Genomic DNA, 23,952 nt, shown 5'->3' on the forward strand with positions numbered 1-23,952 from the left:
TAGCCTGTCTTATAAGTAACTATTAGTGCAAAATGTGTCAAGAATATGAATAAGAAGGAATAAGAAAACACAGGCTGGGAACTCATGCTTGATAAAAAACAAAATACATTCTTTCTATATTTATCACATAATGTCAAAAACTGTGTATCATATGACTGTGACTAACTGGTTTAATGCAAGAAAGCTTAACTTAAAACAAGCAGAATGCATTATTCTATAGTAATAATTACAAAGACCAATCAGCTACATCCTTTTCTTTGCATGGAATGCATGACACAGGATGACCTGCATTCATGATAAAGAAACTAGAGAAGAACCCTTATTTTTTCCCTTATACCAAGTTTGCTATATGTATTCCCTACTACAGTTCTGCTTCTTTACCACTGAAGACTAGCAACAGCCTGTTAGACCAAATGTAGAAGGACCACTCTCCTTTCTCTCTGAAAAAACAAATGAAAGCAACTGAGTTAAGGAAAATTTTCAATACTGCAACTGCTCAAATTCTAAAGGGACTTCCCCCCACCCCCTGTGTGAAAGACCCACACAATTAACAGGATAGACTACATGAGTCACATACTTAAATGCAGGAAACTGGTGAAATGAATATATACAAAACAGTTGTCAAGCACAAAGCAAACTCAGAAGAAAAAAAATCTGAGGAAAAAAAATATTTTCATAAATCTTTCAATAAAAACAAATACTGAAAGTTACTTATAGCCATGGGTGAGATCGTTTAAGAAACAGAATCAAGGCAGTGCATTTGTTCTACACTTTTCAGTGGGAAAGCACTGGCTGGCACACGGAACACAATTTATCTCCAATAAAGAACAAAACACACTAATGTAATTTTAGAACAAGCCCTAGAAACCTCGAAGCCATGGAAGATTTTCACTACAGTTCAACAGACATCCTAGTATTTAAGAACCAAAGCCTCTTACGTCCTGCCCTCTGGAGATTTTCTTCTTCTCTCCAAAAGACCTTAATGAAGAACTCTGAAGTTCTTCAATACATTTGCTTGGTTTTATATTTCTCCCCTCAAACTCTTTTATCTTACTGTATAAATGAAGCTGATTTACAGCATCCTGAAACAAATGGTCTCACCATGCTTTATTTATTGGCATTTATAAAGCCTCCTGGAAGAGAAACACACGCGTATTAAGTTCTTTATAATTGAAGAAAAAAAAAATTACACTGAAGTTAAGATCTGCTTAGTTAGTGTATTCCATTTGTAATACGTAACATACATGATTTTTTAAAACATTTATTTGTGCTTTGATTCACCTGAAGGCAATTTTATTCTGAAGCAATTGAGCATCTTCAAATGAACATGATTACAAGAACACGGAAGACTGCATAGAAGACATCCAATATCAGTTTTCTTTATATTTGCTACAGAAAAAATATTACCTATTCCAGTCCAGTAGTTTAAATAAAGATGTACATCTGAGGTACCAAACTGAAATGTTTCCAGAAGAGGTAATTTTAAATTCTCATTTCATTTATTACATAATGCATAATTTACTTTGGTACACTATCTGTGGCTGCCACTCTGTCAGAAGTCAGACTGCCATTAGACCCTGTCTATTAAGGGAGTAAAAAATGTAAAATAAAAATCCAATATGGTCACTGGAGAAAAGGGACTCAAGTTCTCAGGGTGAGTACAGTAATTAAATAAACTTTGCTAGATTTCAATGCAACAAAAGAAATTCACTACTTGACCTCTACATAAATAAACACAAAGATTTCTTGTATTATTTTGGTTGATTCTGTACAAGTTTCTTTGATTAATTTTATTTAAATATAACTCTTACAATTTAATCCAGGATCTTAATGAAAATGAGAAGCAAAGTTTGACAGTTCTAATATAGAACCTGCACAACAGTTATCTTTCAACACTGACTAAACAATGGCATATAGAAAAAGGTTTAGAAATTACACACTTTAAAATGAAGATGTTTTATCATGATTAACTGCTGTTACAAGATGAATTTTTCCCTTTAGTGTGCAACATCATTCCTTACTTGCCAACAATGTGTACAAATCATCGCAGCAAAATTTACAGAAAAATTGACTTTGGCCTCGGTCTTACAAAGACCTATTTACACATTTGGGATAAGTAAGCATGTTCTTCCCTTTGAATTCTGTACATATATTAAAGCTTTAAGCCTATATTGGAATCTACAAAATACAGCAAGATAAAAAGTTTGTCAAATATACATCTTATACCATTACAGCATCTTTACATACATGAACTTATCTTTTGCTCAGTTATCCACTCTCATCACATGCGCACCTCTAAAAAATGGAGCACTCCCACAGTTAACTCCTTGGTGCTGATGGGCTTGACTGCTGAACGCAATTGTTAGGTGGGGGAAAAAGAATCAAATCCACGCGCAAAAGAGATTGATATGCCTCAAGTTGCCCCCCAAAATGAATACTCCTGTAAATAAAGAGATACGTGTCTTAATACAACTAAGCATAATGAATTCCCTTTGGGAAAAGCACAGCTACTCAATAATCACTCTCCCGTTTACTCAATTTTTTACTCTTTGGAGTTCATATCATTAATTCAACACCTCAAATAAGTTCAGTTTCGGCTAAGTGTTTCTGTTAATTTATTTTTAAATTTTGGTTCTTAAAGTTCTGCTGCCAACAGCAGATCCCTTTCACGGAAAAAAGGACCTCGACACCAAAGAATTAATGCTGTATATGCATAACTGAAAGGACTCGAGTAAAAATAGTGTTTAGAAGTCCTTCAAACTGTCTTGTGACAATCTAGCAACAAAATCTAACCTATGTCCCAAATGAATACTTGCTACAAAGAAGGCAACTCTGCATGCAATCATTCATATTTATGTTAGTTTGTAATTAAAACAAAAACAAGATACAATTGCAAACAAGTATACAACTTTATACAGAAGGCCTCACTGTGGTAAATTATATATAGCATAGTGTTCTCATTTTCCTTAAAGTGCTATCAACACCATATTGGTTCAAGGTCATCTATTGTTTTAGGAGGTCTTTTAGTACAGCACCAGCACTGGCATCAGGGGACACTGGCAGTGGTGTAAAAGTAGGCAAAGCATCTGAAATAGGTTTCATAAGTAGATGCCCAGAAGTAGAAGCAGGTGTTATGAGAGGCACTGCTGCAGATCGAGGTGCCAGAAATGGATTTGCATCTGGTCTTCTGCTGATTCCTGAGACTCCAGAATCTGAAATGTAAAACAAACAAAAATCTCCACTGTGTTGGAAAGTTTTTGTAAGTCTATCCAATTTTTTGAGCATTTGCCCTAAAACAAATTTTACAACTGCATATTACTTTCCCAATATGAAAATTTCATCTGCTTGCCATGGACTGCAGATACTCTCATAGACTTATTTCTATCTTCTCTCATCTTGAATGTTACCTGCCCCAATGCTTCTTTGGTTCAACAATTCCTGTGTCTACACTAAAAGTCACCAGTTAAAAATCATGGCACTTCCAGAACATGCCCAACCATATTGTGCTTGTTAGCATGGAATTCAGTAGAAACTCATGATATGCAATAAAATCCACACATTTTTGTGACATGGAACACAAACACCCTATGCGAAGGTTCACTTCACCTATGCAATCAAACACAAAGTATTTGTCACACTGACTACAGCACTATGCAAAGACATAAGGGTCCATACACATGCACTATCACACAGCACTCAGGTAAGGCTTCCTACCCTAGCTGTATTGGGGCAGCTGCCCCAAGGTCAGGTTCAAGAGAACTCATGTAAATAAAGATCACGGACAGTGAGTCACAACTGAGTCTTGAGTCCTCAATGTCAGCACACTGGTCAAGTTATTAAAAAAAAAATTATTTGTAGTGAATAAATTTGTTCTCAGCATAATTTCAAATTTTCTTTAATTGTTACCTGGTATTTGACTGCTGCTTGGAGTAGTGCTAGTTTTACCAGTTCCTGCTGCTCCTAAAGGTTTCATATCATGAACAGAAAGCTTGGGCGGAGGAAGGCTTGGGCAAGACTCTGTTTCAAGGAATTTCACAAACAGTTCTGAAAAAGACTACAAAAAGCTACTTGTTATGAAATCTTACATGCTTTTCAAAGGAGCATCAGTAAATTAAAAATAAATAAACACATATATATTTAAAAAGCAGCTGTCAGCAAGCTCTGAAGTACTCTGTACTGGTACTTAAATGTTCTACTTAATGAGTAACAATGTAATTTATTTTAAAAACAAAATATTTGTTGTCTCAGTGAGCAACATTTATGTAAAACTGATGAATGTTAAAAATAACACATGCACTTCCACCATGGTCCTATTATTGATTTTAGCAAATAGTTTCAAGAAACCTATGCTGCTACAGACATCTCAAGTACTTGCTGCCTGCATTATTTCAGTGGGCAAAATAAATAAGTAAAAATCCCTATGCTTCAAGATAATGTAAAGGAGTTATTTCTGAACAAAACTGTCAAACTCAATGAATAACAACAAAAACAGAAGTTAATCCAATCTGCTCAATCTCGAATGTTTAATCTTGAATGCATTATTAAATGGTCTGCAAAATGGAAAGTTCCATAGAATAACTGCTCCCATGAACCACATCATGAAAACTGTTGCTTCACAGTATTTGGAAGCTTAAACTATCAACTTTATATGCTGTACATAAGAGACACTAACCGAAGCAGCTAAGACTTACAAGTAAAATGTAAAGGACAGATGGGAATCACTGTCATGAAAATATGGTATTATGATCTTTTTTTTTGTATTGCAGACATTCAGACTCCCACATGTATTTAACCCCTGACGCTGTCAGTTTGTCGTATCAAGTCCATACTGGAAGAAGTCAGTGGTTCCAGCAGCCAGTGGAACAGTAAGTAGTTTTGTATTAGCCCAACACTTACAATTATGCAATTGTCTTCAATACCTATACATTTATTTAGTCAGAAGGGAACAATTCCTGGGAGCACATCCCCAAAACAAAATATGCCAGAGCAGCTGCACAGAACATATAAATAATGTAAGATAAAGTAGAATTGAAAAATTGAGCTCAATATACTTATGAACCAAACATAAACACTAATATGCAACTGTTCCAGTTCTTCCACTCAAAATACACAATTAATTCTTACACTATTAAAACCAGTCTGGTGAGTTGGTCGTAAAGGTGTGCTCGGGACACTCTTTGATCCTGTTCCTCCACCAAGCCAGCCCGTTACCCATCTTGTAACTCCTCTTTGGTCTTCAGAGAGTAACTATAAGGTTTAAAAAAAAAGTTAGGAAGCAAAATAAAGCAGCAGATGAAAAACCTGCACCACTGTGCTCACTGTATCACTGTAAGTCATGTGGGAATTCCACAAAATCCACAAACAGGTAACTTTAATTGCTACCAACTATAACTGCCAGGACAATCACATTTATTTTAGCATCAAGTCATTCTATTTTCAGACACTGCAAATGAATTAGAATCATAGAATTACCTGATCAAGTTCCTCCTTTTTCATACCCAAGATACTTCCCATTAACCTTAACACTTCATTACGTTTATTTTTTGGAGTATGAAAATGTCCAATGAAGAGATTCCTCATCAGGAGCCTGCAGAACAAAGACTGTTACACTGTCTGCTCCTAGATAACAGGTGATAGGGAAATTCCAACACATTTATTCCTTATACTTTTGCCTAACCAACAATAACCCAAATAAACAATCCAATAAAGGAACTAAAAGGGAATGCCATGAATTTCCTTCCCCTCTAAGTTAAAACACTTCTTAAACAATGAACTGTGATTTGGACAGTATTGTAAGTATTGTATGCAGTAACATGAAACTGAATTGTACGTTACCAACTTTTGATGCAAGTGACACAATGCAGGAAAATATTGTTCCCAGATCTTGACCCAAGAGAACCTTTAAACTGTCCCAAACCTAAGGAATGAGCAGGGGAACCCATTTGCCTATTCCGGTTTCAGTTCTAACACAGAGAGAGATTATGATGATGACTCAGAAAGAGATCAAATCTGAACAGCAGCCAGCTGATGCCATTCAAACCTAAGATGCATTATAAAAATTGATCACTAAGAACTTTTTTCCCCCATTTTCATAACTTACACTAGTGAAGTGTAATACTAATTAAACATATAATCCAAATTTTGATACACATTGCTTTTAATCAATTCTAGCATTTACAATCACTAATTGAGAAATGTCAAAATAATCAAAGTATAATTTCAAGATTACGTAGAGAAGCTCAGTTCTGCACTACTCTTGCAACTCTTAGTAACACACCTGTTCATTGCAAAGAAGAATAAAGAACAAAGATGTACACCAATATAATGACTTACTTGTCCACTTTTCCTTCTGTGCTGTTGATGAGATTCATCAGTTTATTTTGTACATCTTCTAACATTTCTTTTCTGATCTCACCTATAAAACGTTATATCAAAGCAAATAAAAATCCCAGGCTTTGTTTCAAAGTGTTGTTAGTAATACATGTCTTTTAAAATAAAGACAAGCTAATATATATATATATATATATATATATTTATTTAGAACAGTATCAGCACAATTTCTTATAAAAAGTGTCAACTTAGTGATTATTACTTGAATTCATAAGCTAGAATTATCAGAACAATACTTAAAGCTAAAGTACAGAAACACAGGATGTCAGAGAACTGCTGAAGATCTGATGAACTGCTCAGTTCCATCTGGATTGTACAGAACTGGAAAGAAGTTCTTTATCATGTTCTCATCAGGTCTTTGGAGCTCAATATATTTAAATAATATTCACTCTCGTCCATTAATTACATAGCATAGATTTTGCTACAATTCTAAAATTTCAGCAAATTATTTGTTAACTTAAATTCAGAATACACCCGATTACCCCATCCAGGAGCTCTGGCTTACTCTGATCTTTCACAAATTAAAGCTCACCACCATAAGGAAAAAGAATTTCCAGAAGGTTTTACCAGCTAAAATACTTTACAGCCTTCTGACTAAGGATACAAGGACACAGTGACAAAAAAACTCATATCCCCAAATACATGACACTTGCATCAAATTACAAACACTAACAAACTGTTTTCTGAGAAGAAAATGAACAGCTACAAGATACAAAGAATTAACTGAAGGTAAGTTTAAGAACAGCAAAAACAGAATTTGTCACCAAACCTTGGTTCTGCCAGATGCTATGTTTAAATTTACTTTTTTCCTAATAAAAGCACAAGTCTTAATAGCACACACAAGCCAAACAACATAATATAGATCCTCAATATAAAGACAATTGCTACCCTGAAGTTACAGAAGAGTTTTTTCTCCCCTCTCTCTGTAAGGCTGAATTCTTCAGATGTTTTCAAACTCCATGGAAAAACTCCCAACCAACATAAACTTCCTATTATTTTAATATTTCTTGAGCTCATGTTATTATTTTTTTTTTTCTTGGTAAATATTTGTAGGAATGACTCAGTATCTTGAAATTCTTTGAAATAATCACATTTTTCTTGTGAGAAGATGGAAATGAGGGAAGAAGAAAAAGTGACTTGTAGGAAGTTTTATAATTTCTGAATCATTTGGGATGCATAAAATTTTCCATTCTGGTTTCCATATGACTTTCAGTCTTTAATAAATGCATGTCACTACATGGTTCTCTATTTAACAGCAGTACCTCCCTGAGAACCTGTGAGAGTTCTGGTGTATCTACAGAGAGAGCTAGGCTGTGACATGTGTCCTGTTCAAATACTCCACAACTTTTCATAAACACTTCTCCAGTATGACTTTTGGAAGGTAAAGAGTAGAACAAACTAATTAGTGTCATGCTGGGAACATTGCTTAAAATTATGCTTCTTTGCAAGTGTGGTTAAACAGGACCCCCAAATTTGAATGAAACTGCAGGTGAAGCATGGAAGCTGGGTGGTTATTTAGGTTTCCACAGAATAAAAGAGAATTTTAAAATGTTAAACTACCAATTTTGATTAAAAAAAGAGAAACAACATCTGAAAATAGGGTTTAAGTTTGTTTCAAGATGTTGAAAGATGTTTTGCTCTATTTGGCGAGATACCAGCAAGCTTCCTTTTTACTTTTTTAAAACAAACCAATTAACAGTTTTTGAAGTGAAATGTTACTTCTGTTTTCTATTTTTTCCTGAGAAAATTTTTATATCAGAGAATCAACTTTTAAGGACAGCTACATGGCTACATTCATTCACAGTGATTACAGCTCTACCCTTGGACATGTTTTTAAATGGAATATTTCCTTCTAAAATGGAACCTTATAGTTGAAAAGGATTTAAGCATGTACTCCGTGTGCATGAAAAGACTGAATAATAAAGAAGACCTGAGCCAAAATTCAGCATGGACTGCTGTAAACCAGACATTTACAGCAGTCTCTAATAATTTGTTAACCATTTATGGCAATCCCAAAAACTGCATCTGGTACATCTTATACTTTTCCATTAAAATCACTTCTCCTGCCAAAAAAAATCCATAAAGAAATCCATCAAAGGATTTGGCCAACAAAACCGTGTCTGGGAATGTATTTGGCTAGTTTTCAATAAGACATTATATGTTTTCTTGTATAAACAGAAAAAATGGAATGGTCTCTTTTTCAGTAAAAATAATGATTTATTCTACAACAATATTGAAGTGCTTCTTCCGTTATAAAACAATTTCTTTCAATTTTTAACAAGTAAATTGCTTGCCACTACGGCCAGTTTGATAAAACACTGAGACCCAGTTTTCTCTCACAGTTCAAATCCATTAACACATTATTCCTTACGCTTTCAGGAAGCTTAGCTATCAAATTAACCAGTAGCATAAGAGCTCTCCAAATAATAGTGCCAAATTTGCCTATGTTAAAGTTATTTTCAATCCAGAGTCTTTGAACATTTCCACTGTGATGACTCTTGTAAGAGAGAGATAATAAAGAACAGCCGATTAAAACCAAAATCTACTGAATGAATAGTAGACTGATGCAGAGTGAAACTTGATTCAGTTTGTAAAGTTCATATGTGAACTCAAAACAATACTATGGTGCCCACTGGGACGTCAAACTGCACTTATGGATAAAATACATTTAAATAATGTGTAGTTATGAAAAAGCTGCAGCTTTTTTGAGTTCCTTCTGAAAATGCAAGGGCTTTTTAATGGCTATTCACACTAATTGTAAGATCACAAGCAAGTCTACTTTAAGAAAATATTTTATATTCCAAGAGGAAAACAAATCACAATTTAAGAATGAATAGCAAAAATTAGTTCAATATGGTCAGAGCTAAGAGTTACCACTGCATTCAGCAGAGGTGATTTTGCAAGCGCCTTCCTATAGCAACCCTTAACTAAAAGATTTCACCCCCAGATTTCCCACAGATATTAAGGGGGGGAAAAAAAATCAGAAGGTCTGAGACCACAGAATGTGAGCAAGTCTCTGCCCTTCAAACTCTCCTTTGAGAGCCCCCTTGGAGGGCTCCTCTTGCTGCATATTTATCGCACATATACACCTGAAAGTCAGACTGCAACAAAGGATGTGCCAGTAACAGCAAAATATGGTAACCCACAGAAAAAGAAGGAAAGAAAAAGCAGAAACTCAGCTGGAAAACAGAAGAGAAAAAGACAAATAACACAAATAACAGTGATTGAAGAAAAAGATGTTAATACTCCCTCAATAGTTGGTACTGTTAAACACACATGTGAGAACCGTCACACAGCTAGACAGACCATTTCCCCTTGTGGCTCAAGGAAACACTGAAGAAAAAATTATGTGCCAGGGCTGAGATTTAAGGACAGAAATCCAACAAAATTACTATTAGTTCTAAGTTCTGCTTTACTTAATGATACAACTCCTTTCTCATGAAAGCTGATATTAATGAAGAAAGAACACCACAGTGATCTTATGTTATTCATACAGTTATTGCATCATCTCTAATCGAGTCTGAGCTTGTAAAATCTTACTGATGTCTGGCATTCAAATACATTATACAGAAACCACTTAGTTTTTTCTGTGTGATTAAAGTTTGAGACCATAAAGCAGAAATTCATAAAAATGGTACTAGTTTTTCCTACACTGTATTCTGCCTGTTTAGGCTTTCCTATACAGCTTTAATGCTAGAAGTGCTTACAAAGAGAAGGCTATGTACCTACCACAGATTTTACATTCCAGCGAGGAGAGCAAATACCCATTTCCATGCCATTCACAGACACAGAATCATTTATGTTGGAAGGGACTTCCTTAGGTTACCCAACCCAACCCCCTCAGTTCAAGAAGGCTCAGCTAGAGCAGGGTGTCCTGAACTGTGTGCAGACAGGTTCTGAGTATCTCCATGGATGGACACACCTCTCTGAGCAAACTATTCTTTTGACCACACTCACTGTAAATACTCCTCCTTTTCAAAATTGTTTCTCCAGGCAAACTCTTCTTACCATTTAGCCAATTTTTGTCTTCAAATCCAAAGTAACAAAGGTTGTAAAATGTCAAAGTATTTAATCAGAGAACAGTATGAAAAGCATATTTCTAAACAAGAGCAATCCAGAAGCTCATCTGAAAGGAGATAAAAAAATTCAAACTAAAGACGTGCATAAGGCCTTTTGCATAATTTCTCTAGTCTTATTCCTGTACAAGAGCAGTTCCCTCTACATCTCTTACCAATAGCATATCCTTCACCTCACAGCAACTTTGTCTGTGAAATATGGTAGTTAATTTGAAAAAAATGTGACAGCATCTGGTATTTCACAAACTTTTTAAGAGACAGAACTAAAGCTGATTCAAGGGCTTTGGTATCTAAAGAAAAAAAAAAAAGAATAACTTGAAGGCATTTCTTAGAGAAAGATAGCTAACAGAAGGTACACGTAATTTTAAAAATGTTTAGTAATTTAGAAATATTTAATTGGTGAAAAATATCTTACCTTCTCTTTTAAGCTCTTCAATCTGCTCCTCTTTAACATCAAGTTGCTCAGTAAGCCTTGATGCTGCATCCAGTGCACCATTCGCCTCTTCTAAATTTTCCTAAAGAGAAGGTAGGAAAAGGACAAAAAGGGAAGCACAAGAGTTCACTTACAATTATGCTAATGCAACACAGATCAAATGTAGCAAAAATCTGTACTTTATAATAACTTGGTTGGAAACATTCCCAGCATGCTATGTTGCTGGCCTTTCAGTCCCAGCATGGCCCCATCCCTGATCTGAAGAAGAAAGAAGAATTATCTAACTTGATCTAGAATCATAGAATCCTTAGAGATGGAAGGGACTCTGAAAGCTATCTAGTCCAAGTCCCCTGCAATGACCAGGGACACCATAGCTAGATCAGGCTGCCCAGAGCCCAACCCAGCCTCACCGTGACAGTTTCCAAGGACGATGCATCAACCACACCACTGGGCAATCTGTTCCAGTGCCTCACCACCCTTACTGTAATTTTTTTTTTCCTTATATCTAACCTGAATCTACCCTCTTTGAGTTTGAAACCACTTCCCCATTTTCTATCACCACCAACCCTGCTAAAGAGTCCGCCCACTTCTTTCCTGTAGCTCCCCTTTAGATGCTGAAAGGCTACTATCAGGTCACCCCGCAGCCTTCTCTCCTCCAGACTGAAGAGCGCCAGCTCTCTCAATCTGAACTTACACAGGCTGCTCTTATACAGTAACAGACAATTAACACTTCACACAGCAGTTAAAGGAAAAAAAAAAAAATCTATCAGTAATTAGCATGGAACTTCATTGGGTTCAACTTCATTATTGAGTCTACCTGTAGTGATGCAACTTTTTCTTCTAAGTTTTGGGCTTTTTTTTTCCATTCTGCAGTCTCTTTTTGGTGTTTTTCCAGCTCTGCTGAATACATGGCTTTTTCTTCTAATGAGTTAAAAATACAAAAAGAAAAAAAGTATTCATATACATAATTCTCTTTTTTGAGACACACAATTGCAAAATCTCAGCATTATCACATCTGGCATTCGTGAGGTAGAATTCTAATTTCTTAAGTCATATAATGGCCACCAGTTTCCACATCTCTTAAAAGATATGAAAGATTTTAAAATTCAAGCTTTCAAAATGAAAATCAAGTAACCATGTATTTCAAAAGCACCAAAATATGGTAGTTATCTCATTCGAAGAATGCTTGCTGTGACTGATATTTCTCGACAAAACTTACCCTGTTGGAATTGCTCTAGTACCATCTGCAGGTTGGTCAGTGACAATGCATACTGTTTCACTTGGTCCTGTGAGATGGCGAGCTGTAGCACTGTTTCATCTCTCTGCTTGGAAACCAGGTTTAATTGATCTTGCAAGGATTCAACCTGCAGATTAGCTTGATGACTTAAATGAGCATGAAATAAATTATTTAAGACAACGAAAAAAAATCATCACAGAGAAAATTAAACTACAACAAAATGAAGACATTCCCTCCCCATCCCCTGAATTCCTCTTAAAAACAAACAAACAAAAATCTCCTAACAACACATTTTAAATAAGCCTGCTAATACCATTTTTTGCAAGAACTTTTGTTTGAAGTGCCCTGCTTCAATTACTAAATGAATCAACAAGCCCTTCTAACAACTTTTAGCGTTAAAGCCAATCACAAATAACTTGGTATAGCCAGCTCCATACTGACCACTGAGTATCCATTTAATTTGCCATTATACAGAAATTTTATGAACCTGATAACCGAGGCGCCCCCTAACATAGGCTCCTATCAGGTACAAAAATAGGCTGTACTTCTTGTACATTCCTGCAAAAACCTAAAAAGTATTCTACCAGTTTTTACACAGCCTTCTCTCAACTCTTCAAACTTCTGACTGGTTTCCGCAACAAATTCTGCTCAACTCAGAAATCTCTTTGCTGAGAATGTTACGAGCAAACTTTATCTTTGACACTTAAGGAAGTAGAAAAGACTGCAGCTACATATATATTTTTTGATTAATATTCTTGCTCTTCTGGGCAACTGCAGTGAAATGAAATCTTTTGCTTGAAGTAACAAACATGCCTATATTAAAGACAAGCCTTGAGTAATTTTCATTTTCTGATTTTCATTATTCTGAATGAAAACGGTAACTATAATTAAAAAAATATATAAATGCTTACAGCTCTGTACACCCTTCTACGCTCAAGTATGAAGATGTGCACTCATCTTGAAACCAATATAAGTATCACACTGTTTTGAACTGTGCTCTTTCCAAGTGAATGAAACCTTGATTTTAAAGGCAATTAAGAATCTTTCACCCTGCCACATGCAATCCAATTGATGGGTTGAGGAACTGTCTTTGTTTCCAGTTCTAATCAGTCAAAGATCTGAGATATTTATAACTAGCAAAAGGACAAAATTTAGTTCATTACAGTTGTCAAGGTTATTTCATATTGCCTCTCTGATTCAGGATAACACTAATCAATATATTTTTTTTGTTTTCTCAAGCACCTAGCACACTTCCGAATGCTAATTCAATAAAATGAAGTCATCAATATCCTCCAGCTAAGTGTAATATTCATAGACAATGGCATTGCTGGATAAATGAAAAGATTACCTGGCATTCTCCACTGCAGTAGATGAAGACACAAGTTTTTCTTCCAAAACTGAAACTTTTTTTCTTAGTTTGGTCTCTCTGTCTTCTGCAGCCAAGGCTTCTCGTGTATAGGAGTCCTCCATTTCTATAAGGTGGTTACGCAGCCTCTCCAGTTCCTGATTTAGGCGCTGCTCTTTCTCATGCAAATGCTGTATCTGTGTAGAACACACCTTAAGTTGCTTGTATTATCAGCTTTCATAGAGGAAAGTAAGCGAAGAAAACGTACTTTAAAGCATAGTGCTTGTGTAATGATTTTGAGTGTTTTTACAAGTTATTACTAACAATTATGCAGAAAATATTATAGATGCAATTTCTTATTCTTTATTTCTTGCAACTATAAGTTATGTGGTAGCATACCTCATTCTGTAGGGCACTGCTCTCCATTTGCTTCTGTTTGAGTGCAACCATAACTTGGTCTCTCTCTTGCTGAAAAATAGCAGCCTTTTCCTGCATCGATTTAACCTCATTGAGCAGTTGATTCAATTCCCCCGTTTTGCCCTGCGGAAGACATAAAAAAGCTTTTCAAACACAGCAGTTATACTAAAGGAAATCAGCCTTGATAAATGTAAAGACAATACTAACGTAACAAGAAAATGGGCAAGACACACATGGCCCTTCAGCACAGGAACACTTTCAGGGAAAACAGTATTCTGAGTTTTTCCACTCATCACTAGAAGACAAAATACAAGTTATTCCTAAAGGACACTACGCACTCGCTGTTTTAATTAACTGCTGTGAGTAGATACCCTTTAAAGAAACTTTTTGTTTCTTTAAAAAAGATTCTCACTCATTAATTACTTCCACAGTAATTAATAAGCTACTGCAACCTTTCTCTGAAAATACACTGAGAAAAAAGTATCTACTTTTCCATATGTCAAATTGTGAGGAGAAACCTTTTTTTTTTTTTTTTTTTTTCCTCCAGTGCAGCTTCTCCAGCTATAAAAAGATGCGTGAAGTCATTTATCTCCTAGAGATGCTGTGAAGCAACCACACTGGAGTGACTGACACTTGAAGGAAGAACATTGAGAAATTAGTTCTCCTTGCCACCTCTGCAAATTTTATAAAATAAAAACAACATAGGGTAGTTAATGCAGAATAGGCAAAACCAAAATACTGAGCAGCTCTTCATTAAATAATTTCCAAATGAATGAAAAACATGGTTTATGGATATAAAATTAACAGTTAAAATTGCAAGCCATTCATCCATTGATTTTTCTTTTTTACTCTGTAATACGATGCGGTGAGGAGTCACCAATTTCAGGCAAACACACGATGTGTACATGTACATGAAAATACATTACCATGCCACTTATTTCAGAAGATAATAAACATGAACATGTACATACCTGTTCTTTCTCTTTCAACAGCTTCTCAAAAGCGAGAGCTTTTTCCTTCATTGAGTGGGACTCAAACTCTTTCTCTTTCAGCATCATTGAAAATTGCATATTAGTTTCCTGAAGTGCTCGGAATTCTGTTTCTTTTTCTCTACACCTTACAACTATTTTTTCATTTTCTTCTTTCAGTTTTCGAATATCCATTTCTAATATTAAATTCCTTTCTTTGAGATTAGTCACAGCTTGTTTTAAAAGTTCATTTTCATTTTCTTTGTTACTAAGATTTTCACTCACAGAAAGCAACTGATCACTTTTTGATTTAATCAGTATGTCTTTTTCTCTAAGAGATTTCTGTAAGACATCATGTTTTTCTCTTATCTGCCTCATCTCTGAATCAGTCTCTTCTTGACTCCTCCTTTCAAACTCTGATGCTGTAGCCACAGAATCAGATAATCGTTGATTGTTTTCCTGAAGAGTCCTAATAGTTGAATCTTTTTCTTGCAGCTTTTTTTTCAGCTGTTCCAATTCCTTCTGAAGGAGTTTAGATTCATCACTGAGTACTTCAGGAGTACTGCTTTGCACGACTGAAGGCTGTGAAATGATGGAAGCCATTGTCACAGATGGTGTTACCAAATCAAGTTTACCCAGGAGAAGATCTTTGGTATTATGAAGCTGTCCTATGGTGTGCTGAACTTGTGCTAATTCTTGACTAAAACTTCTTAATTTTTTCTCATTTTGTTCATAACTCTGAATCAAGCCATTATAATCTACCTGCAATTTTGAATTGCTATCACTTTCAACTGAAATCTGTGCTTGAAGCTTTTGTAGCTCTTCTTGGAGTTGAGCTGACTCATGCTGCATGTTCTGAACTGTGGTTATTACCTGCTGCTTCCACTCTTCCATCTTCTTTACTTGCTGTTTTAATTTATCACGTTCTTGTAAAAGTTCCTCAAACTGGTTACTGTTAACACCTCCTGAGCCATTATCAGTACCCGTACTGGATGTCTGCAAGACAGTCAATAAGGTTTGGCATTTCTGACTTAGAGCATCTATTTCAATATCTTTTTCTCGAATGATACGGGATAAATTTTGAATAGTTTCTCTAAACATATCTTGACTGCTATTTTCAAATCTACTAGATAATTTTTGGTTCTCTTCTTGCAACCTTACCAAAGCTGCTTCTTTAGCAGCCACCATATCCATGATCTTATGATACTCCGTTTTTAACTGACTGTTCTCTCTTGTCTTTTCACTTAGAACTGCTAGTACTTGTTCTCTTTCCATGACATAAGCTTGTAGCTGCTGCTGAAGACCAAGGACATCCTGCCGATAGGAAGCTGAGGAAACTCTAGCACTGAGAGCTTGTATTTCTAAGTCTTTCTCTTGAATGATTCGAGTAAGTTTGCCAACTTCATCTTTAGACAACTGATCGATTTGTTGACTTAGGGAAACATTCTTTTCATTTAGAAGCTTAATCTCCATCTCCCTTTCCTTGATACCTTTTACTAGTCTTTCAATTTCAGCTTTAGATAAGTCATGTTTTTCATTCCCATTTTCTCCATTAAGTGTTTGAACTTTTGTTTCCTGAAAAAGATCAGTGGAATCAGTCTGAATAACCTGTCTCTCTTTGTGCAACTGAGTTTTAATTTGCTCAATTGTTTTCTGCAAATTTTTAATTTCCTCATCTTTCTCTAAAGAAAGCCTTTCATGTGTGACATTCATTTGTTCACACTGAAATTTAGACTCATCTATTTCCTTTCTTTGCTCCTGCAAGGACTGCTGAAGTTGTACTGTTTTTTGATTCTGGTCTTCTATTGTTTTTTTGTGAACTTCTATTTCTTCTTCAAGATTATTCTTTATCACTTTTAATTGTGTCACTTCACTTTCAAGTTCAATAATAATATCTAGAGTTTTAGGCTCAACCACAGGAGTTGCTCGACTTTGCTGATCCTTAAAACGTTCAATCTCTTCCTTCAAATGATTGTTTTCTTCCTTCATTATAGCAAGACTTTTGTCTTTCTCCTCTAAGTTCTGTTTTAAGACATCCTGCTTTCTTGAAACTTCCCTATGTTCTTCAAGTTCCTGCTTCATCTGCGAGGCTTGATTTTTAAGTCTTTCAATAAATTCCTCTTTTTCTTTTATAAGTTCAGTCAACTGCTTTTGTCCCCCTAAGCTAGTAGTTAACATCTCTTTTGTTTCTTGATGGTCAACTTCCATCTGCTCCATGCTCCTTTTGAGTTCTGCAATCCTAAAATCTTTCTCCTGATTGAGTTTAACCAGGCGCTCATGTTCAAGCTGCAATGCAGTGGTATCCATACTACGGGCATTTGATAGCTCCTCAATAGTTTGCTCATACTTGTGCGCTTGTTCAAAAAGTTGATTTTCAGCCTGGCTTAATTCTGTTTCTAAATGCCTTTTTTCCAATTTCAAAGCTTCCACAACTGTGTCTTTCTCTAAGCAAACTTTATTCTTCTCAGAAATTGTATCATTTAACTCCTGTTTTAGTTCTTCAAAGGCTGCTATTAGCTTTCCATTTTCTGTTTTGAGATCAGACAGAGATTTCTCTAAGTCTTCATTTAGTTGCTTATTTTCCAGTTGTTTATTCTGTAGTTTCACAATTTCTGCTTCTCTTTCTTTCAGAATCAGATCTTGACTACCGTGGCTAGATGCCTGCTCAATATTTTCTGTTAATTTGCTCAAGGACAGAGAAAGTTCCTCTTCTCTTTCTTTCAGTCTTTGTTGCAATTCTCTAATTTCTTTTTTATTATGCAAGTTACAGTCCTGGGCCTTCTTCAACTGCTCCTGAAGGTTTCTAACATTATCTTGAAGCTGTTGCTTACTTATATGCAAATCATTAAGTGCATACGAGCATTGACTTAGTTTTTCTTTCTGAGTATCTAACTCCTTAATAGTTTCCATCTTCTCCATTTCTAATTTTGCTACTTTCTTTCTTTCAACATCTATGTCAAATTTCAGCTGTTTGGTGATGCCATCAGTTTCTATGTGTTGTCTTGACAGCTTCTCTTTCAGCGTAATCATATGCTGAAATGAAGATAAACAAGAATTTGTTAGAAAAGAAGGAGAATCAGCAGAAGTATGTATTTGATTTTCATCCTCTGAACAATCAAAAATTTGCCTGAAAACAAAAATGTTTTCTACTTAAAAAAACTGAGCTAACAAGTAGTATCAAGTAGTCAACGCTAAATGACTAATTGTTATTTACACAGGAGAAGAGGCTGACTGTCACCTCACTACAACCACCTTTCAGGGAGTTGTAGAGAACAGTAAGGTCTCCCCTGAGCCTTCTCTACTCCAGACTAAACAATCCCTGTTCCCTCAGCTTCTCCTCCTAAGAGTTGGGCTCCAGGCCCCTTCGCAGCTTTGCTGCCCTTCTCTGGACATGCGCCAAGGCCTTGATGTGTTTCTTGTACAGAGAGGCCTAAAATTAAACACAGTTCTGAAGATGCAGCCGCTCAAATGATGACTGGTCTTAATGGTCAGTATAACGAGACAGTGACGTAAAAGTATAATTTTAATTTCACTATATATAACATGACCTTGGCTCCACAAACATCCATATTATGAAGAAGTTGTGATACAGCAGATTAACTGGTCAACAAAATGAAAAACAATGGAAGGAAGACGAAAAGCTTTTAAAAACCATTCATCTTAATTAAACTGTCATAAGAAAGAATTAAAGTATTAATAGGATAAAAACCTCTGAACCACATACAAACAAAAATTATGTGGTGTTTATCTGGACTTTAGAAAGTGATATGCATTATGGGCAGCAGATGTGTCATATTTCTTTGTCTGCAACAAGCAAGTTTCTTACACTTTAGGATTTCACCTCAAGATGGTGAAACACTGGCCCCAATATCCCCATTTGTTTATTTGCCCCAGGGATAACTTATCTACATACAAAGATCATCTTAAAAGATAAACACACACAAATATAAACATACATTTTTGAAATTCAACAAATAATTTGAATGTTTGTTACCTGAGTAGCTTCCTGATTCTGCTTGTCTAGTTCTTCCAGTTCTGCTATTAATGTTTCTCTTTCAGCAATACTTTCATTTAATTCATGTTCTTTCCTTTCCAAATCTTGCTTTAACTGTCTTAATTCTGAATTCTGATCCTCAGTATATGCAGAAATAATATTCTCATTTTTACACTGTGCATTTAGAAGTTCCTTCTCAAGTTCCTCCTTAATTCAAACAAACAAATCTACGTATTAGCCTCTCTTGACGAAACTTGTACTGTCCCACTGTGAAATGCCTTCTTTTACTCAAAAACAAAAGCAGAGCACACATTTTTATGTTAACATCTCTGAGTCTATAGGAACATTATCCCAATTAGAAATTCTTTATTATGAAGTATTCATCTTTAACATTCATACATACGCTTTTTTTTTTTTCATGATTACTTCTTTCATGATGCTCGTTAGTGTACTTTACAAACTTCTTCATAAAAAGTCATGGCCTGACAATCACAGTTACATCCACCACTGAAGTATGGATCCACAGCTGGGATAAACTATTACATCTTCCAGAGACATTTTAAACATACAGAATGCACAGCAAGAAAGGAGTCAAGGGCAATGAAAAACATCCTTACAAAAACTGCTATGGGAAGTCTTTAACTGATGCAACATACAAAAGATCCTACTTGAAAAAATTTCTGGATACAAAATAAACTAAGTCATATCTCTCAAGTGTGAATTTATGAAGGACTTGCTGGAATGTTGAAAAAAAATTAAAAAGATACATTAACTTCATCAGTAAGATAAAATGTGATGTTAGAGCACTACATGGAAGAAAAAGCTATTTTAGAACAACGTTGTCAAAACTATTCTGAATATACCAATACTTACCACTGTGTAGAAAAAATATGTAAACACTACAGATCAGAAATCTAACATACATACCTTTTCATTCCTAAGTTTAAGATTTTCTTCCTTAAGAACTTGGAGATCTAATGTAAATGCCTGAACATCTTCTGCCATATAAACAGGATTGTCAGCCTACAAAAACAGTAGTGAAATACTTAAGGTAAGAATCCAGAGCATTTAAAAACCATCATCTGTATTAACTCTTTACCAATAAATATCAGTGGAGGAACATGGAAGAATAAAAACCTGATATGAATACAGTTTTATATTGTCTAAAGTACTGTTTTTCCAGTAATTTAAAGGGAAGTTTATGTACAATACTTTAAGAACATATATTACAGTAGCCTAAGTAAAGCGGGCTAAGTGGAACTGTACTTGTTTTCTTCAAGAGAGTACACTGTGGAGTATAACAAAGCGGAATGTATTGCTCCCTTGACTTCCACATGTAATTATAAAAACAATTTAAAACTACTTCCTTGACTACAAGGTTATTTATACACAGTGTGAATGCTGCAAGAATGGATACTACTAAGAACAGGTATTTTCCACAAGTTACTGTAGTTGCTGCTTTTTGTTAGCTTAATTCAGAAATTGCCTTACCTGACTTAAACTTGAAAGCCTTGCTATTTCTCTTTCTGCTTCTATAATGGAAAAAAAAACATACTTTTACTACTTCAAAAAAAAAAAAAAAAAAAAAAATCAAACCAAATCACCCTCCTACCTTGCCCAGCAGAATTCTACTCTAAGAAAATCATAGCATCTCATATAGCATTTCATAGCATTGTAATGAGATACCTTTTTTTTTTTTTTTTTTTTAAAGGAATGAAAGGCACATATTAGAAAGTAAAAGTTCCCTTTTACAACTGAATGCACAGAAGGCCAAATTTGATACCATGCTGTATCACAGAAAAAGTGTACTTTTACAATAAAACTTCTATCCAGGCTTATTTCAAAGGAAAAAAACCTACTGAACAGTTGACACACAGTTGATACACTACTGGTATCAGAACTTCTACATTTATCATTCCAGGCCTAACTACATTCTCTGCTCTTATCTCAGTGAATAACCCTTATTTAAAGCAGCAGCTTTTAAAGTACCTAACAGTGCTTGTTGCAGACTGACAACATCTTCTGGTAGCGGTGTCTTGGATTGAGACTTCTCCTGTTCTTTCAAGAGAGCACCTTGCTCTGCAACAGAACTTTGAAGCATACTGAAGTCAGATTTTAGACTTTCAAGTTCCTGGGTTAGTTGGATTTTTTCTACCTTTAACAGTTCTTGCTCTTTCAGAAGAATTTTGTTTTCTTCTTTGGTAGAAGATAACTTCTGATTTAATTTTCTTATTTCATCCTCTAGGTCCTTTATCATTTGCAAGTTGTCCGCTTTCCCTCCTTCTAGATTCTGAGCAGTCTTTTCCTGTTCACTAATTTTAGAATCAACCATGGCATCAGTGCTTACACCATCTAAAAAGCAAAACAGATCGAGTTTGCAATACTAACCAAAGCCAGCACGGTAGATCTTTTGTTTAAAAGCCTCTTTCATCCCTTCTCCTGACAGAAGGATAATCTAAAACAAAAACATGTCAATCAACAGAAAACTAAAGTAAACAGAATCAAGTTGAAGCACTGTCATGCATATGACAGATTTGATAAACAGTTTTTCAAATACTTGGATCTCCTTGGCTCTAATGAGTTTTAAAAAGTGTTGCAAGACACACATTGTTCAAGATTTCATTAACACATCATTCTTGACCAGGAAGAGTGAGAAAAATGAAAGAAGCCAATTTATCAGGACACAGTCTGTCTGTTTTCTAAGATTAATTTATCAAAACTCATCCAATTCAATCTCATGCAAAAAAACTGTCTATAACTTAATGTTGAAGAGTTGCTGAATGGCTCTCACAGAGTACAACACTTCGTATATGCAACACATTTTTGCTAGTAAATCTTAACGACAGAATTACATTTTGTCAGTTTATAAGTGGCTGCAAAAATTATAAATTACTTGATAACCTCATTTGCCAAATGGTGCGCCAAGTTTTTCATCTAAAGACCTCATTTTCCAGACATGTTTTTACAGATCCACATATTAGTACTACATAGTTCTGCATAATCCTAATAAGGCAATTTCCACATAAGTTATAGAGTATAAAAAAGCAGAATAAAATAATGTACAGAAGAAAAATGGAAACACACTGTCTGAGAACTCAAGTGTAAGCTCAGACAGCTTTCCTCTCTCCCCAGTCTATATTACATTCTCAAACAGAACCAACTAAATATCAGATACACTCTAAAATTATTTGAAAGCTGAGAGCAGCACTTGTTTTACAGACAACTTGTAAAGAAAAGATGTGATTCCTGCCTTTAATAAATGTGCCCTACTGGTATGTGTAAGTGCAGCGTACATAAAAGACAGATAACATTTTAAGAGTCATCTGATTTTGAGAAATAGATTACCTGCGCTGCCTTGAAAGTTATGAGCCTGAAAAAATATTTTCTCTCTTTATTGATATCTCTTACCAAAAGCAGAACTTATAATCTTCAGAAGCTGGAGTGTTAACAAATTAAACAAAGGCTTAGAAGTAGATCTTAAATACTTATGCAAAGAAGCTCCTAGAGTAGATTCCCACTGACACAACTTCTCATGGAATATGAAGTACCTTCAAGATACAATGAAGGCTCCTTCTGATAACTACTGAGCTTCCTCTACAGTCTATTCACACTATAGACACAAGTGTGGTTCTTACAGCAACCTCAAAGTTTCAATCTAGAAACCCAAACAGCACATAGTACTTCTCACTATTTTTGTGCTGAGATTTTCTAACCTTGCTGTAATTCAGATCCAACCCAACACAGTGAATAAAAGGTAAGAGAACAGGTGCCTGCCTTAAACGTGAAACTGAATTAAAGTTGAAATTCAAATTCCTAAATCTGATCTGCCTCCTATTTATTACACTGTGCATAACGTAACATTTACGCTTTAACCACAATTCACTACATATTAAATCAGAAAGGAACCTCAGCAATAAGCATGCAGTTAAGACCTTGCTGTAACTGATTCTCAAGTTCTTCAATCCGCTCTTCATATTCACTCAGCTCTTCTCGATGTCGACGACTTATCTCTATTAACTTTTGTCTGTGTGCATCTTGCAACACCGAAAGTTCATGTTGATGTTCATCTATTTCTTGACTTAAGTTCTGTTTGAGCTCCTAAAAACATTGTTAGAGAAACAGAATGGTAAAGTACAGCACAGAGACTTAAGAAAGAACACAAAAGAAACAACATTTTTCCTTCGTAAAATCAAAGGATTTATTAAAGAAAAGGTCAGAGGTTTTTTTTTAACATTTAAAAAAACATTTCCTTGAATATACAGATTTACACAGACACTATGCTATACAAATAATAAAAATACAAAAAAAATACATTTAATAGTAGTGTGAATAAAGATTACAACTGTTTCCAAAGGAAGTGGTTATATTAGGATATTTCTAATAACTTTCAGGAATTCATCTGAATTTGTATCATGCACTTTCAATGAAAAAAAAGGGCAAGATGAGAACAGAAAAAAAACCTTACTTTGCAGATCTAAATTCATTCTTAAGTCTACAACAGCTTCTGAAAGTGATTTGTCCTCATAAATGCTGATGGCATTCTTTTAAGCTTAGGAGCTAAGTTTATCAAATTACAGAAACACCCCCACATTCTCAGAATGCTAGGCTGTTCTGAAATCTAGCACATTACATTCAATAGCACATACAATTACATTACATGTCCAGGTGCATTTAACATTATTCACATCATGTGACAATATACAAAACCATGAAGACTAAAGTACAAGCTAGGACAAGTTTGTCAAAGTTGTCATCTTACCTTAATGATATTTTGCAGTTTGCATATTTCGCTTTGTTCAGCATCATTTGCTCCTTGCACTTTGGAAGACTGAAAAAAGAAATATCACACCTCCAAGTGGAAATTGTGATAAATACATATATTTTTCAAATAATTGTTTCCTTTTTTTTGGCAATCAAAGGTAGAAAACAACAAAGGTAACATGAAGCTTCTAATCTTCAAATTTAGAGTCATTTCCCTTGGAAGAAGGGTATTTTAATTAAAAAAAAAAAAAAAAAACCTTCAATTCTCCACTGACTTTTTTTGCTTTTTTTTTTTACATGCAAACATGTAACAGCGGGAGGGGGGGACATT

At 35.0% G+C, this 23,952-nt stretch overlaps 1 protein-coding gene across 1 annotated transcript in view; it reads right to left on the reverse strand.

Moving 5' to 3' along the window:
* Positions 1-1,083: 1,083 nt before the first annotated feature.
* The window catches only part of TRIP11 (thyroid hormone receptor interactor 11), a 28,507-nt gene continuing 5,638 nt past the window's right edge, over positions 1,084-23,952 (reverse strand). Inside the window, exons 5-21 of the mRNA XM_042814310.1 lie at positions 23,620-23,688; positions 22,793-22,958; positions 20,850-21,212; positions 20,352-20,392; positions 19,788-19,883; positions 18,861-19,067; positions 14,870-17,899; positions 13,881-14,021; positions 13,485-13,678; positions 12,119-12,282; positions 11,717-11,820; positions 10,882-10,981; positions 6,334-6,415; positions 5,473-5,587; positions 5,125-5,247; positions 3,907-4,054; positions 1,084-3,212 (exon numbers count right to left, since the gene is read on the reverse strand). Of these exons, the coding sequence (XP_042670244.1) occupies positions 3,004-3,212; positions 3,907-4,054; positions 5,125-5,247; positions 5,473-5,587; positions 6,334-6,415; positions 10,882-10,981; positions 11,717-11,820; positions 12,119-12,282; positions 13,485-13,678; positions 13,881-14,021; positions 14,870-17,899; positions 18,861-19,067; positions 19,788-19,883; positions 20,352-20,392; positions 20,850-21,212; positions 22,793-22,958; positions 23,620-23,688 (5,352 nt within the window). The 3' untranslated portion in view covers positions 1,084-3,003. The remainder of the gene's footprint in view (positions 3,213-3,906; positions 4,055-5,124; positions 5,248-5,472; positions 5,588-6,333; positions 6,416-10,881; positions 10,982-11,716; positions 11,821-12,118; positions 12,283-13,484; positions 13,679-13,880; positions 14,022-14,869; positions 17,900-18,860; positions 19,068-19,787; positions 19,884-20,351; positions 20,393-20,849; positions 21,213-22,792; positions 22,959-23,619; positions 23,689-23,952) is intronic.

This window comes from Centrocercus urophasianus, unplaced genomic scaffold (assembly GCF_019232065.1).
Source record: "Centrocercus urophasianus isolate 14NV4802_14NV808 unplaced genomic scaffold, USGS_Curo_1.0 seq_14, whole genome shotgun sequence".
NCBI lineage: Eukaryota > Metazoa > Chordata > Aves > Galliformes > Phasianidae > Centrocercus > Centrocercus urophasianus.